This window comes from Quercus lobata, chromosome 5 (assembly GCF_001633185.2).
Source record: "Quercus lobata isolate SW786 chromosome 5, ValleyOak3.0 Primary Assembly, whole genome shotgun sequence".
Taxonomy (NCBI): Eukaryota; Viridiplantae; Streptophyta; class Magnoliopsida; order Fagales; family Fagaceae; genus Quercus; species Quercus lobata.
In genome coordinates, this window is record NC_044908.1 from 19,294,439 (window position 1) to 19,308,421 (window position 13,983).

The 13,983-nt window shown below is 34.0% G+C and overlaps 1 protein-coding gene across 1 annotated transcript; it reads left to right on the forward strand.

Annotated features, from left to right (window-relative positions):
- The first annotated feature begins 909 nt into the window (after window positions 1–909).
- LOC115990118 (protein SRC2 homolog) lies at window positions 910–1,287 on the forward strand. Its single transcript, XM_031113978.1, has one exon. The coding sequence runs from the start codon at window positions 910–912 to the stop codon at window positions 1,285–1,287; it is 378 nt and encodes a 125-aa protein (XP_030969838.1).
- The last annotated feature ends 12,696 nt before the right edge of the window (window positions 1,288–13,983 follow it).

Below are 13,983 nucleotides of genomic sequence, written 5' to 3' on the forward strand. Positions count from 1 at the left end.
GTTGTGCTACTATATGATTGGATGACTTACTCCATCATTGAGGTAGTGACTTTATGCAAACAAGTGGGTGTAATGTAATAAGTACATGCACTGAACTGGATCAAATCAAGAACACCTTATGGAGTGATCATTAATGTTACTAAAAAGGTTGTTCTTTCACAATTTTCCAATTGTCCTCAAACATGAGAGGTTTGTGTATACTTATTTATTATGCTCATAACTTTGACAATGTCAATTGGTGATACTCTTTTTAAAGGCTATATATAGACATGTTGGGTTATGTGTGTAATGAGTAAAATATATAAATACTCAACAATGAATCTACTAGCCTCTAAAGAATATAGTATATTCAGTTGATTTTCATATTGAAGTTGGACTCAAAACTAAACTTACTGGTGACTTTTTTCGAAAGTGTTTTTCATATATATAATATTGTGTGTGTGCATGTATATACACACACACATAGGAATGACAACGAGTCGGTTTCGGGCTGGGTTTTTTCATATCCGGACCCGACCCGCGGGTTAAGACCCGTGGCCAGGACCCGGCCCATTTACTAAGAGGGTTTTTTTTCGGGGCTCGGACATGCTTCCGCCAGAGCCCGCGGGCCTCGTCAAGGGATTGAGCCCAATTCATGGCCCAACCAAAAAAAAAAAAAATTTGAAGCCAAATTTATTTTTGCCACATTCAACCTGCATATTCTAATACAAGCCTAGATAATGTGGCCCAAATGCCCAACCCAACCAAAAAAGAAAAAAGAAAAAAAGAATTGAAGCCCAAATTCACATACCACCAACAACAACAACAATTTCTTGATTCTCTTTCGTCACAACAAAAAAACACCTCCTCTTATAATTTTTTCATATCCAAATTTTATTTGTTCTTCTTTGATCCGAGAAAACTTCAAGAATGGAGTGCAGGCCTTTGGATATCACACTGAATTTGGCCAAGGACTTGAAGGACTTCAATCTTTTCTCCAAGATGGACCTGTACGCCGTCTTTTTGATCCACGGCGACTACTTCAACAACAACGCCAATCAGCAGAGGACGCACATCAACAAGGACTGCGGCCCGAACCCCAAGTGGAATTTCCCCATGAAATTCACCGTAGACGTCAGCGCAATAGAGCAGAACCGCCTCACGCTCGTTGTGAAGATCAAGGCGGAGAAGAAACTCGCTGGCGACAAAGAAGTCGGCGAAGCCCACATGCCCATCAAAGAGCTCCTCGAGAGCTACGGCGAAGAAATGAAGGACGAGAGACGCGCGAGCTACAGCGTCAAAACCTAGAAAGCTGAAGGTCCTAAACCCAGTGAAAGAAGAAAAAAAAAAAACCAGAAACCTAGAAAGATGAAATGTGACTGGCTGACTGCGTGAACTGAAATGAGGGACTAAGCTGAGGGAAAGGGAGTGTCGGAGTGAGGGTGAGGACTGAGGGAGGGAGGCATGAGTTCTGAGTTGCTACTAAAGAATTGAGAGATTAGGGTTAGATTATGGGGGTATATATATATATATATATATAGGGGGTATTTTTGTACTTTCAAGGTACCGGGTTTTTATCCGGGTCGGGTCTCAGATTTTTTTTTTTTTATAAAACCCGAACCCGACCCAGACCCGCTTCAGGTTTTTTTTTAAAAATCCATACCCAACCCTATTCCTAATCGGACCGGGTAAAATCTGACCCATTAGGGTCGGGTCGGGCCGGGTACCCACCGGTCGGGCAAAAATTGTCATCCCTACACACACACACACACACTATTTAAGAGGCTTCTCCTATTTGTGATCCTCAATTTTAATGGCCAAAATACCCTCAATCTATTCACTTACAAGTTTTTCAACTAACAAGATAAATATGTTAAAAAAAAAAAAATAGCTAGTTGAATTTCACTTTCCGTGTTTTACTCTTAAAAAGTTGGTTTTAATATGCCAGCAATGTTTTCCACTTTTTCAATTACCAAATTCATTTTTTTCGCTTTTACAACTAATTATATTTAAATTTCATTTCCTATGTTTTACTCCAAAAAAAAATGCTTTTAATATATTAATTTTTTTTACAACCAATTACATTTAATTTTCACTTCCCATGATTTACTCCTAAAAAACTGCTTCATGCCAACCAAGTTTCCCACTTTTTCAATTAATAAATTCAATTTTGTTTTTCATTGTATCAAAAAAAAAAATCTCTTCTTTATTCTTCTTATTCTACTTTCAGATTTGGTTTCTAAATTTTATAAAAAAAAAAAGATTTGGTTTCTCAAAAATTTAAATAGACATTGTCAGAGGCTCTAACGGCTTTTCAGGTTCTATCCTTTTTAAATTCCTCTTCCCCCCCCCCCCCTTTAATTTTTTTATTATTGACTTTCTTTGAGTTCTTAACTGCAATGGCTGCCAAGTATTCATAGTTTGACAATTACTTACCCATGGGTGAATGTGATTGGGGATTCAAGAGTGTTTGACGGTTGCTTATTAACTGTGGCTGACTTAGAAATTTCAAACAAAGAATAGGCTTTGTGCTTGAACTGGCTGCATGAAAAAGGATATTGGTAAGGCCCCTTCTTTATTTGTTTTGGCGTGTTTCCAAAAAATTTCTCCTTTTTAAAAAAAAATAATAATGAATTGGTTGTTTATTTTTTAAATGATTAATGTTGAAATTTTTTTTAAGACAAACTTTTCATTCAAACACAAATCTTTCCGGTTTTTTATTTATATAGGAATTCACGCTCCTTATGGATAATGGATCTTTCTCTTTGTTTTGGTCTAGAATCAAACACAAACTCTTTTTTGGGTTTTTTTTTTTTTTTTTTTTTTTTAAAGGAATTTACACTACTTGGTTTTCTAATTTAAGTATGTCTTACATTTTTTTTAAAATAATGATAACCTAAAAAAAGAGTCATTTAAAAACCGGAAACAAAAAGAGTCATTCAAAGTGTTTCCATTTTAAATTTTCCTCTTTTCAAAAAAAATTTTAAATTCTTGGTTTATTCATAATAATGATAATCTTATATTTAACCCTAACTCTTTTATCTCTCTTAGGTTGATGTATGAACAGTTTTATTGGATTGCATTGAGGAGGAATTGAAATGGAATATTAGATAAGTTCAGATAAGAGACTTTACAAGAATTATTGTATGATTCAAACCTCACATGAAGTGGTTGTTATCTAAGAATTTGTTGTAAAAAAATTTCTTTTGTAACAGAAACTATATTTATCATTTGTATAGCTCTATGTGAGATTCAATTTACAGTGTTTTTCATAATTATTAATTTACTACTCCATAAAAAATGTTAAGTAACTTTTCTTGGTTTTAAAGGTAGTTGCTAAATTTTAAATTTAAGTTCTTTTTAACTTTTTTTTTTATAGATTCATAGTAAGTGGCTAACTTTTAGGATTAAAAACTATGTTTTAGGATGAAACAAAATATCATAAATGCCATAATTTAAAAAAAAAAAAAAAAAAAAAGTGGATCCTGAAGCCTAACAAAAAATAATAATTAAAAAAAAATACCAAAAAATAAAACAACTTGGATCCTGGAGCCTTTCCTTTACCAGGAAAAAAAAAATTTAACCAAAAAAAAAGGGTGAGCTTTTACCGTAAAAAAAGAAAAAAGAAAAAGAAAATAGAGGTAGTTGCTAAATTTTAAATTTAACCTCTTTTTTATTTTTGTTATGGATGTGTAGTAAGTAGCTAAATTTTAGGATTAAAAAACTACATTTTAGGATTAAACAAAAATTGATAACTGCCATAAATAAAATAAAAAAAAAAAAAAACCAACAGCAACAGCACGAAAAAATAAAGATAATCACCAAGTCATTACACCCTCTCCCTACGTTCTTTTTATAAAAATACCCCTATTGGAATGCATAAACTGAGGTTTTGCTCTCAACGGCTATAGTTTTTCTTCTTTTGAGTTCATTCATTTTTGTCCAATTTTTTAATGCCCCTGTTTGCAAGCATTGTCATATAGAATCTAAGGTGAGTAGGCTCACTTTTTTATTTATTTGTAATAAATTTATTTCAGAATTTTTTTAATCTCAATTACAAGCCAAGCAAGACAATGTGTGGTGCTATTAGCAAACCGTGGAACCCAATATACAGAGCATTCCTCATATAGGGTGATACTCCAACAGTGACTCATTAAAGATAACTCCTCAAAATCTCATTAATTCTTTGATTTTGTAAGAAAACCAATGGAACTCAATGGATAGTTGTGCCACTCGATCATTCCTTTGCTTGCACAATTTATTTGGTTTAGTTTTTGAATTAAACATTTGCATCTTTGGCCTATACTTTATAACACATTTTGTGCTTTGTGTGGAGCCTATTGGTCTTTACCATTTTCTTTTAGAAGTTATGTACATGTGCAAAGAACAGAAGGATATTAGCAGGGTGGGAGAACAACTGGATGCCCTACCTTTTTTTCTTTTTTTATTATTATTTTTTTTATAGAATTCTACCGTAGCTTTGGATCCAAGAGAGAGAGAGAGAGAGATATATATATATATATATATATAATTTTTTTTTCTGTAAATATTATGTAGTGTAGGTAACTTACTTTTTTTTCACCATTTATTGGTGAAAGTTCACTTAATGTGTGAAACACTAATGAATGTTCAAACCAAGCTTATATTCAAATAATTGATGTGTGGAATGATAAATATAAGCAATACCCAAATTGGAAAAAAACTTTAAACCATAATTAATCACAAACACAACAACCATTAAAAGGAATTGAGTAGGGAAGAGAAGAAGCAAAAACAAGGATAACACCGAGATGTGTTATCGAAGAGGAAATTAATGAACTCGGCGAAAAACCTCTCCGCCACTCTCCAAGCGGTAAAATGATCTACTAGAGAATTAGTTGGGATACATAAATAGCAATAGACCCTCCAAACCTAATGTACCTGATGCACCTAAGCCCTCCAAGCTTCTTGCTCCAACAAGGTTAAGCCTAACCATGTCTTCTCTAGCTTTCCAGATCCTGCAATAAGCTCCATATTGCATCCGTCATCCTTGGCATCTTCCAATGCTTCCCAAGTTCCAAAAACACTCTCAACACTTTGAATAGGTGTGGGTAGTATTTGGGTACATATCTCCTCTCAATGGGTATAACAATGGGAGAGGGAAGGAGAAGAGATTACAAAGATTTCTCTCTAAGAATGTGTAGCTCACTCTCTAACAAGGTGGGTGTGTTGTAGAAACCTTTCTTAGGGTTTTTCTTTCAGTAGACTCCCTTTTAGATTTCTGTGGGTAATGAGAGTATATATAGTATGAGTGAAGAGAATACGAAAAGTCACAATTTTCAGTAAAACAAGGGAACTTCATAGGTCACTTGCGACCGGTGCAAGTCACGAATCCAAGTCATGACTTAACCTCCTGGACAGGTTGTACTGAGCTGGACACCTAGCCTGACTATTCACTTTCTTGCGTGTGCTTCTCATGTGACCTTCAGTTGTCTAGATCAAATCTTCACCACTTAATACTAAACCCATTACAAATAAATCCCAAAAAATACAAGGAAATCAATTTAGGCAATTACAACACTTTTTGTTATGGAATAAGTCAACACTAATGTTATAATCATAACTTAACAATAGGTCTTATTGAGAAATTACCATTTGATTGTGGACTTAGTAGAGGCCACAAACAAATTTTTGAAATCATTTCGTTTACTAACTGAATGGTATATACCATTGATTATATACCATTTTGTTTTATATCATTATATATATATATATATATATATATATTTTTTTTTTTTTTGTCATTTGATAGTGCAAGTTAGCTAGGAGTGATATAGATAATTCAGAGTATATTTTAGTCACCATTAAATTTGATTATCCAAAAATTTTAGAAGGGAGATAGTGAAAAAGAAAAATATAAGTGTAGACACTCAATTTTGCACCCATAATTTAACCTAAGTACCCAAAAATCATAATTGAATTTCATGCATTAAATCATTCATCACATATCATAAAAATGATCTTGAGATTCTAACAATCATGACAATATGCTCAGTTCTCAAATCAAACTGTTAGATTGAAAGATATCACAAGATCAAGTTTTCTTGATTTGTATGCATTCGTTATGGTGGAACTGATCACATGTGACTAATTGAAATTAATTTTGGTGGGTTAATAATTAGAATCAATTAAATGAATTTATGTGATTGGTGGAATATTTTTCTTATAGTGAGATTTGTTGCATGAGATTAAAACAATTAAGCTGATAATATTTAAAGACTGTAAATAATTATGTTTTTGAGATAATTATATTCAAACTAATTATTTTAAAAATTCTAATTTTCACTTTTGTGATGGGGTTTATCATGAAAATGACTCTAAAATTCGTCCAAATACAGTTTTAGACTTGGAAAATACTTCAAAAACGTGCTAATTAGGTAGCAATTTTCAGATTCACGACACTTTTGGCATAGTAAATTTGGAAATTAGGACTAAGATATTTCTGGGAAAGTTGTAGAGAATTGAATTTCCCTTCAGCCGTCAAGATATTAGCTTAATCCTACTTTTTAGTAAAGAGATATGATCAAAATACTGAAACTGTGTTCAGATCTGAAAAATCACCTTACTCTTATCCAAATCTCCTTTTTTTTTTTAGGATTTTCTTCATACGTTTTTTCCTTCTTCTTTTTTTAATTTGATCTGACTTAATTTTTAAGCAATCCAACTTATTTTCTAAGCAACTAACACCTCTATAAATAGAGGAGCCCTCCCAACATTCAGCACCCCTGACCTCTATTCCCCTTAAGTTAAAAATTTTTTGGTAGCTCTGCTTTAGGAATTCTTTTCTGTTAAGTGATCTTACTTTAGATCTTAGAGAGATTCATTCTCTCTGATCTCTAAAGCTATCCCTTCTCATAGAATAAATTCATGCAAGCAAGTTAGTCTGTAAGTCCTCTTCTTTCTATATTTTTATAATTCACATGTTTGTTTACATGTATGCCCATGATTACTCATGTCTTTTTTTCATGTTTAATATATTCATATATTCACATTGATTCGTGCATAATAGATCTAAGATAATTTATGAAGTTCCCTTTCTGAATCTCTGAATTTTTCTATCAAGTAACATGTTTTCTAAACAATAAAAATTGATCTAGATATTTCTATCAAATCTCATGTTTTCTACAATAATAAAAATGAATCAGGATTTTTCTATTAAATCTCATGTTTTCTACAACAATAAAAACTTATCTGGATTTTTCTATTAAATCTCATGTTTTTCTTTCATAATAAAAACTGATCTAGATTTTTCTCTCAAATCTCATGTTCTTCTTTGGTAATAAAAATAGATCTAGATTTTTCTTTTCAATCTACTATTTTTCTTTCTAAGTGAAATAGATCTGGATTTTTCTCTACAAGTCTCTATGTTCTAATAAAAAAACGGATCTAGAATACTTTCTTTTTCAAAGTTTCCACTTATTTTAAAGAGAGTGGATTCATAAAGCTCACTCCATCACTTAATTTTAGATCTATCATTCAAACACATGTTGCATTTCATCATTGCATATCATTGGGTACTTAAATGACCATTAAAGTCTAGAAAACTAGATTTTATCCGGGCAGAATGGGTGCCTAACACCTTCCCATTATGTAACCTAGCCCCTAAACCATAGATCTTGGTTCGTAGAATAGTGCTTTGTTTCTGTGTTGGTAGTTGTATCTAGGACCAGAGCTTTGTATTTTTTACATAGATTGTATTTAGGACCAAAGCTTTGTAACGAGATTCTACCAAGATGTATTCATATGTTCAATTAATGAAACTTGAGGTATTTCAGATATGTAAATTGTATATTGTAATTTTTTTTCTTATATTTTTGTAATATAAAAAATAAGTGGCGACTCCATAGAACCCTAAAAGAGAGGTGCTGATGCCTATCTCTTTTTTAGAGGGGGCACCAAAAAGTCCCGTTCTCTCACAATAAGGTAGGTCAAAATTTTAGTAGCAAATAAATTGTATGAAGCTTTTTTGTTTTTTGTTTTTAAATTCTAGAAAAAATTACTACAAACATATCAAAAGGCAAACATTTTAGGTGGGTTCTGTAAGGACAGTATAGAAACACACACATATTGTAGGAAAGAGGTTTCATGAGAATCTCTCATAAAATAATTTTTCTCTTTTCTCATGTATTCATCACATATAACCTTACAAAATTTATTAGCACAAAATAAATAAATAATTAACAAAAAAAATAGAAAAGCCTCTAAACATAATATGTTAATTGCAAGTGTTGTTGTAAAATAATTCGAAGGTTCAAAAAAAGACGTTGAATCATAATCTTCTGTGTCATACACTATCATATATATGAGTCATGGATGGAATTTTTAGAATACATTTTTATTATCCAAATATTGTTTACTTTATGAGATCATTATATATGGTGGTCATGACTCATGACATTGAAAAAAAAAACATAAGTTTCAAATGTGACTAAAAACAAGTAACTAGAAAATTTACCCGATAAAAATAAAAGCTTAAGCACACCCATAATGTAGAACCATTCAATTTGACTTATGTTTTACCAATTCTGATTCTAATTATATTAATGTTTCAAAATTTTAATCAATTAACAAATTTTAGTAGCATTAATTTGACTAATTTCATATATTCATGTTTAGTTATTTGTGATATTTGGTGTTATGATGTTTTGTTAAAGAAATACTAGCCTCTGAGCAACTCTTCTATTTTTTTGGGTAAAAGTTAATGATTTGTGTTTATTATAATTTGAGATTACTACATTTTTCAATTACAACAATATTTAGTGGTGTGATGAAAAATTAATGCATAACACTCATCACACCCAAAGCTATTTTTGTGATTGAAAAATGTAGTAATTTCAAATTATATTAGATGCAAATCATTAAACTTTACCCAAAAAAATAGAAGGGCTTCTAAACACACGCATGAGCACGTGCTCAGAGGCTTGTGTGTGTGTGTGTGTATGTGTGTGTGTGTGTATTTAAAGAGTTTTTCAAATATATTTTGGAGTCTAATAGAAATTATGAAATCAAGAAATAAAGGGTTATATAAGCTAGGAACATGACAATGACATTAATGTAGTCTTAGTGGCCTATGGGAATATAGTGTGGTTGAAGGACAAATATATAAAATTTTAAGTGATAGGACCTTATATGTAATTCTCTAATCTTCAAGGGTTAATTGCAATGTGTTAATGGAAAAAATGCAATATGTAGAAGTTCAAATATTTCTTGATATGGTTGAGAAAATTAAGGAATAATTTTAAAAGAGTTTCAAGCTAAGTCAATAATATTTAAAAAGTTATTGATTGAGCTTATAGCTGAAGATTAGGATCCCACGTCCTTTCTCTCTCTTGGGTTTTACAAAAATCTTTAAAAAAGGAAAAAAATTTATTATTATATCAGGGGTTGGCCATTAGAACTACTAAGTGATACTGTAGTCATCTGAAAACCCAAAAAGAAATAGAGAAAGACGTGAATACCTTAGGAGGCAACATGCTTAGGTTGCTAAAAGAGTATGCAATTTTGTTCTATTCAAAATCCATGGTTGTGTGGTACAATGATCTTTAAATGAAAATATAAAATTTTATTTCATATTGTTTCTGCATAAATTGAATACCTTGCAACCATCTTTAAGGTAAGCATTCCCATAGTAACCCTTCCTGCACTCGCAATCAAGGATGGAGTTATAGTTGGACTTGGGGGGTTATGTTGAAGTGGGCTCGTGTGGCTTGAATTGCTACAAGCCCAAGTTGACCGAATTCAACTAGCAATATAATTCCTAGTACAGCCGACTTTGACATATATATAAATATATATATTACGTTTGAGATCAAGGGTAGCCGTGAGAGATAATTCCTAATAACCTGGCAGCCGCATAAGAAGAAAGAATAGTGTTTTCTTGTCTTGTGGATGAGAGAGAAATATAATAGCCGCAAGTTGTACTCTATTTTTTTCCCTGATAATAGTGAAATTCCTGCAACTCTGTGGACGTAGGCAAATTGCCGAACCTCGTAAATATTGTCTTGTGCGTGTGATTGTTTTCTTTGGCGTGTGTTTTCTCTATTTGTTTTGTTTCTCACAGGTTGGGATTTTGGTTAAATTCCCTACAACTGGTATCAGAGCCAGGTTAGGTTTAAGTGGAAGCAATGGCAGAGGAAGTAGGAAAGGCGTCTGGAATAGAAAAGTTTGATTGTACAGACTTTGGATTTTGGAGGATGCAAATCGAGGATTACCTTTATGGGAGGAAGTTGCATCTACCGCTTCTAGGGGAAAAACCTGAGGCTATGAAGGCTGAGGAATGGGCTCTTCTTGACAGACAGGTATTGGGAGTTATAAGGTAAACTCTGTCTAGGTCTGTTGCACACAATGTTGTAAAGGAGACGACCACAGCAGATTTAATGAAGGCTTTGTCCGGTATGTATGAAAAGCCATCCGCAAACAACAAGGTGCATCTGATGAAGAAATTATTCAATTTAAAGATGGCAGAGAATGCATCAGTAGCACAACATTTGAATGAATTTAATATTATCACAAATCAATTATCGTCTGTAGAAATTGATTTTGATGATGAGATTCGTGCTCTGATTGTCTTGACTTCTTTGCCAAACAGTTGGGAGGCAATGAGGATGGTAGTAAGCAATTCTACAGAAAAAGAAAAGTTGAAGTACAATGTCATACGAGATTTAATTCTGGCTGAGGAGATTCGCAGAAGAGGTGCAGGTGAAACCTCAGGATCTGGTTCTGCCCTAAACCTTGAGACAAAAGGTAGAGGTAATGACAGAAATTCAAACCGAGGCAGATCAAAATCCAAAAATTCTAATTGAAACAGAAGCAAATCTAGAATAGGCCAACAAGTATGATGCTGGAACTGTGGGAAAACAGGTCACTTTAGGAATCAATGCAAAAGTCCTAAGAAGAAGAATGGAGATGATTCTGCTAATATTGTAACAGAAGAGGTACAGGATGCATTATGTCTTGCAGTAGACAGTCCACTTGATGATTGGGTTTTGGATTCAGGAGCTTCATTTCATACCACTCCACACCAAGAAATCATACAGAATTATGTTGCAGGTGATTTTGGTAAGGTGTATTTGGCTGATGGTTCAGCCTTGGATGTTGTAGGTATGGGAGATGTCTGGATATTTTTGCCCAATGGATCTGTTTGGTTACTAGAGAAGGTTCGACATATTCCTGACCTAAGGAGGAATCTGATTTCTGTTGGATAACTTGATGATGAAAGGCATGCAATACTATTTGTTGGTGGTACTTAGAAGGTTACAAAGAGAGCTAGGGTATTGGCTCGTGGAAAGAAAACCGGTACTCTGTACATGACCTCAAGTCCAAAAGACACAATTGTAGTTGCTGATTCAAGTACCGATACAAGTCTATGGCACCGCAAACTTGGTCACATAAGTGAGAAAGGGATGAAGATGCTGCTGTCAAAAGGAAAACAACCAAAATTGAAGTCCATTGATTTTGACATGTGTGAAAGTTGCGTCTTAGGAAAGTAGAAAAAATGAGCTTCTTGAAAATTGGCAGGACACAAGGCTAAGAAATTGGAGTTAGTACATACTGATTTGTGGGGGCCTTCTCCAGTTACATCCCTTGGAGATTCAAGGTACTACATCACTTTCATTGATGACTCAAGCAGAAAGGTATGGGTTTATTTTTTGAAAAATGAATCTGATGTATTTGAAACTTTTAAGAAGTGGAAGGCCATGGTTGAGATAGAAACAGGTTTGAAAGTAAAATGTTTGAGGTCAGATAATGGAGGAGAGTATATAGATGGAAGGTTCAGTAAGTATTGTGCTGCACAAGGAATTAGGATGGAGAAGACCATTCCTGGGACACCACAGCAGAATAGTGTGGCTGAGCGCATGAATAGAACTCTCAATGAGCATGCTAGGAGTATGAGGTTGCATGCTGGACTACCAAAAACTTTTTGGGTTAACGCTGTTAGCACTGCAGCTTACCTGATAAACCGAGGACCATCAATTCCCATGGAGTTCAGACTTCCTAAAGAGGTTTGGAATGGTAAAGATGTAAAGTTTTCACATTTAAAAGTTTTTGGTTGTATTTCTTATGTTCATATTGATTCTGATATTCGTAGTAAACTTGATGCAAAGTCTAAAATATGTTTTTTCATTGGCTATGGTGATAAGAAATTTGGCTATAGGTTTTAGGATGAACAAAACAGGAAAATCATTAGAAGTAGAAATGTGATATTTAATGAACAGATTATGTACAAGGACAGGTCAACTGTAGTGTCAGATGTTACAAAGATAGATCAAAAGAAATCTGAGTTTGTCAACTTAGATGAATTGACTGAAGGTACTGTCCAGAAAAGGGGTGAAAAAGATAAGGAGAATATAAATTCACAGGTAGATCTGAGTACACCTATAGCTGAAGTCCGCAGATCTTCCAGGAACATTAGACCTCTATAGCGTTATTCACTCATTCTAAATTATCTCCTGTTGACTAATGGTGGTGAGCCGGAGTGTTATGATGAAGCCTTGCAAGATGAGAACTCAAGCAAGTGGGAGTTAGCCATGAAGGATGAGATGGATTCCTTGTTGGTAAATCAGACATGGGAACTGACTGAATTGCCAGTAGGAAAGAAGGCTTTGCACAACAAGTGGGTATACAAAATAAAGAATCAGCATGATGGTAGCAAACGTTACAAGGCCAGATTAGTTGTTAAAGGGTTCTAGCAGAAGAAAGGCATTAACTACACAGAGATATTTTCTCCAGTTATGAAGATGTCAACAATCAGACTGGTACTGGGAATGGTGGCTGCAGAAAACTTACATCTTGAGCAGTTAGATGTGAAGACAACTTTCCTTTATGGTGACTTGGAGGAAGACCTTTACATGATTCAGCCAGAAGGGTTCATTGCTCAGGGACAAGAGAATCTAGTCTGCAAACTAAGAAAGAGCTTGTATGGCCTAAAACAAGATCCTAGACAGTGGTATAAGAAATTTGACATTTTTATGCAAAGAATTGGGTTCAAGAGATGTGAAGCTGATGATTGTTGCTATATTAAGTTTTCTGATAATTCTTACATCATATTATTATTGTATGTGGATGATATGCTTATTACAGGGTCTAGCATTGAGGAGATTAATAATCTGAAGAAGCAATTGTCCAAACAGTTTGCAATGAAGGATTTGGGAACTGCAAAGCAAATCCTTCGTATGAGAATCATTAGAGACAAGGCTAATGGTACATTGAAGCTTTCACAGTCAGAGTATGTGAAGAAAGTTCTCAGCAGGTTCAACATGAATGAAGCTAAACCAGTGAGCACACCCTTGGGTAGTTATTTCAAACTAAGCAAAGAACAGTCACTGAAGACAGAGGAAGAAAGGGACCATATGAGCAAGGTGCCCTATGCCTCAGCTATTGGCAGCTTGATGTATGCTATGGTGTGTACAAGGCCAGACATTACACATGCAGTGGGAGTTATGAGCAGATTCATGAGTAGGCTTGGAAAGCAGCATTGGGAGGCAGTCAAGTGGATTCTGAGATATCTGAAGGGTTCATTAGATACATGTTTTTGCTTCACAAGTGCAAGTTTGAAACTGCAGGGTTATGTAGATGCTGATTTTGCTGGTGATATTGATAGTAGAAAGAGTACTACTGGGTTTGTTTTTACTCTAGGTGGTACTGCTATATCATGGCTTCAAATCTACAAAAGATTGTCACTTTGTCTACTATAGAAACTGAGTATGTTGCAGCAACTGAAGCTGGAAAGGAGATGATTTGCCTACATGGTTTCTTAGATGAATTGGGTAAGAAGCAGGGGATGGGCATTCTACACAGTGACAGTTAAAGTGCAATCTTTCTTGCCAAAAATTCGACTTTTCATTCAAAGTCGAAGCACATACAGACAGAATACCACTTTATCCGTTATCTTATTGAAGATAAGCTGGTAATACTTGAGAAGATTTGTGGATCTAAGAACCTGGCAGACATGTTGACTAAGGCTGT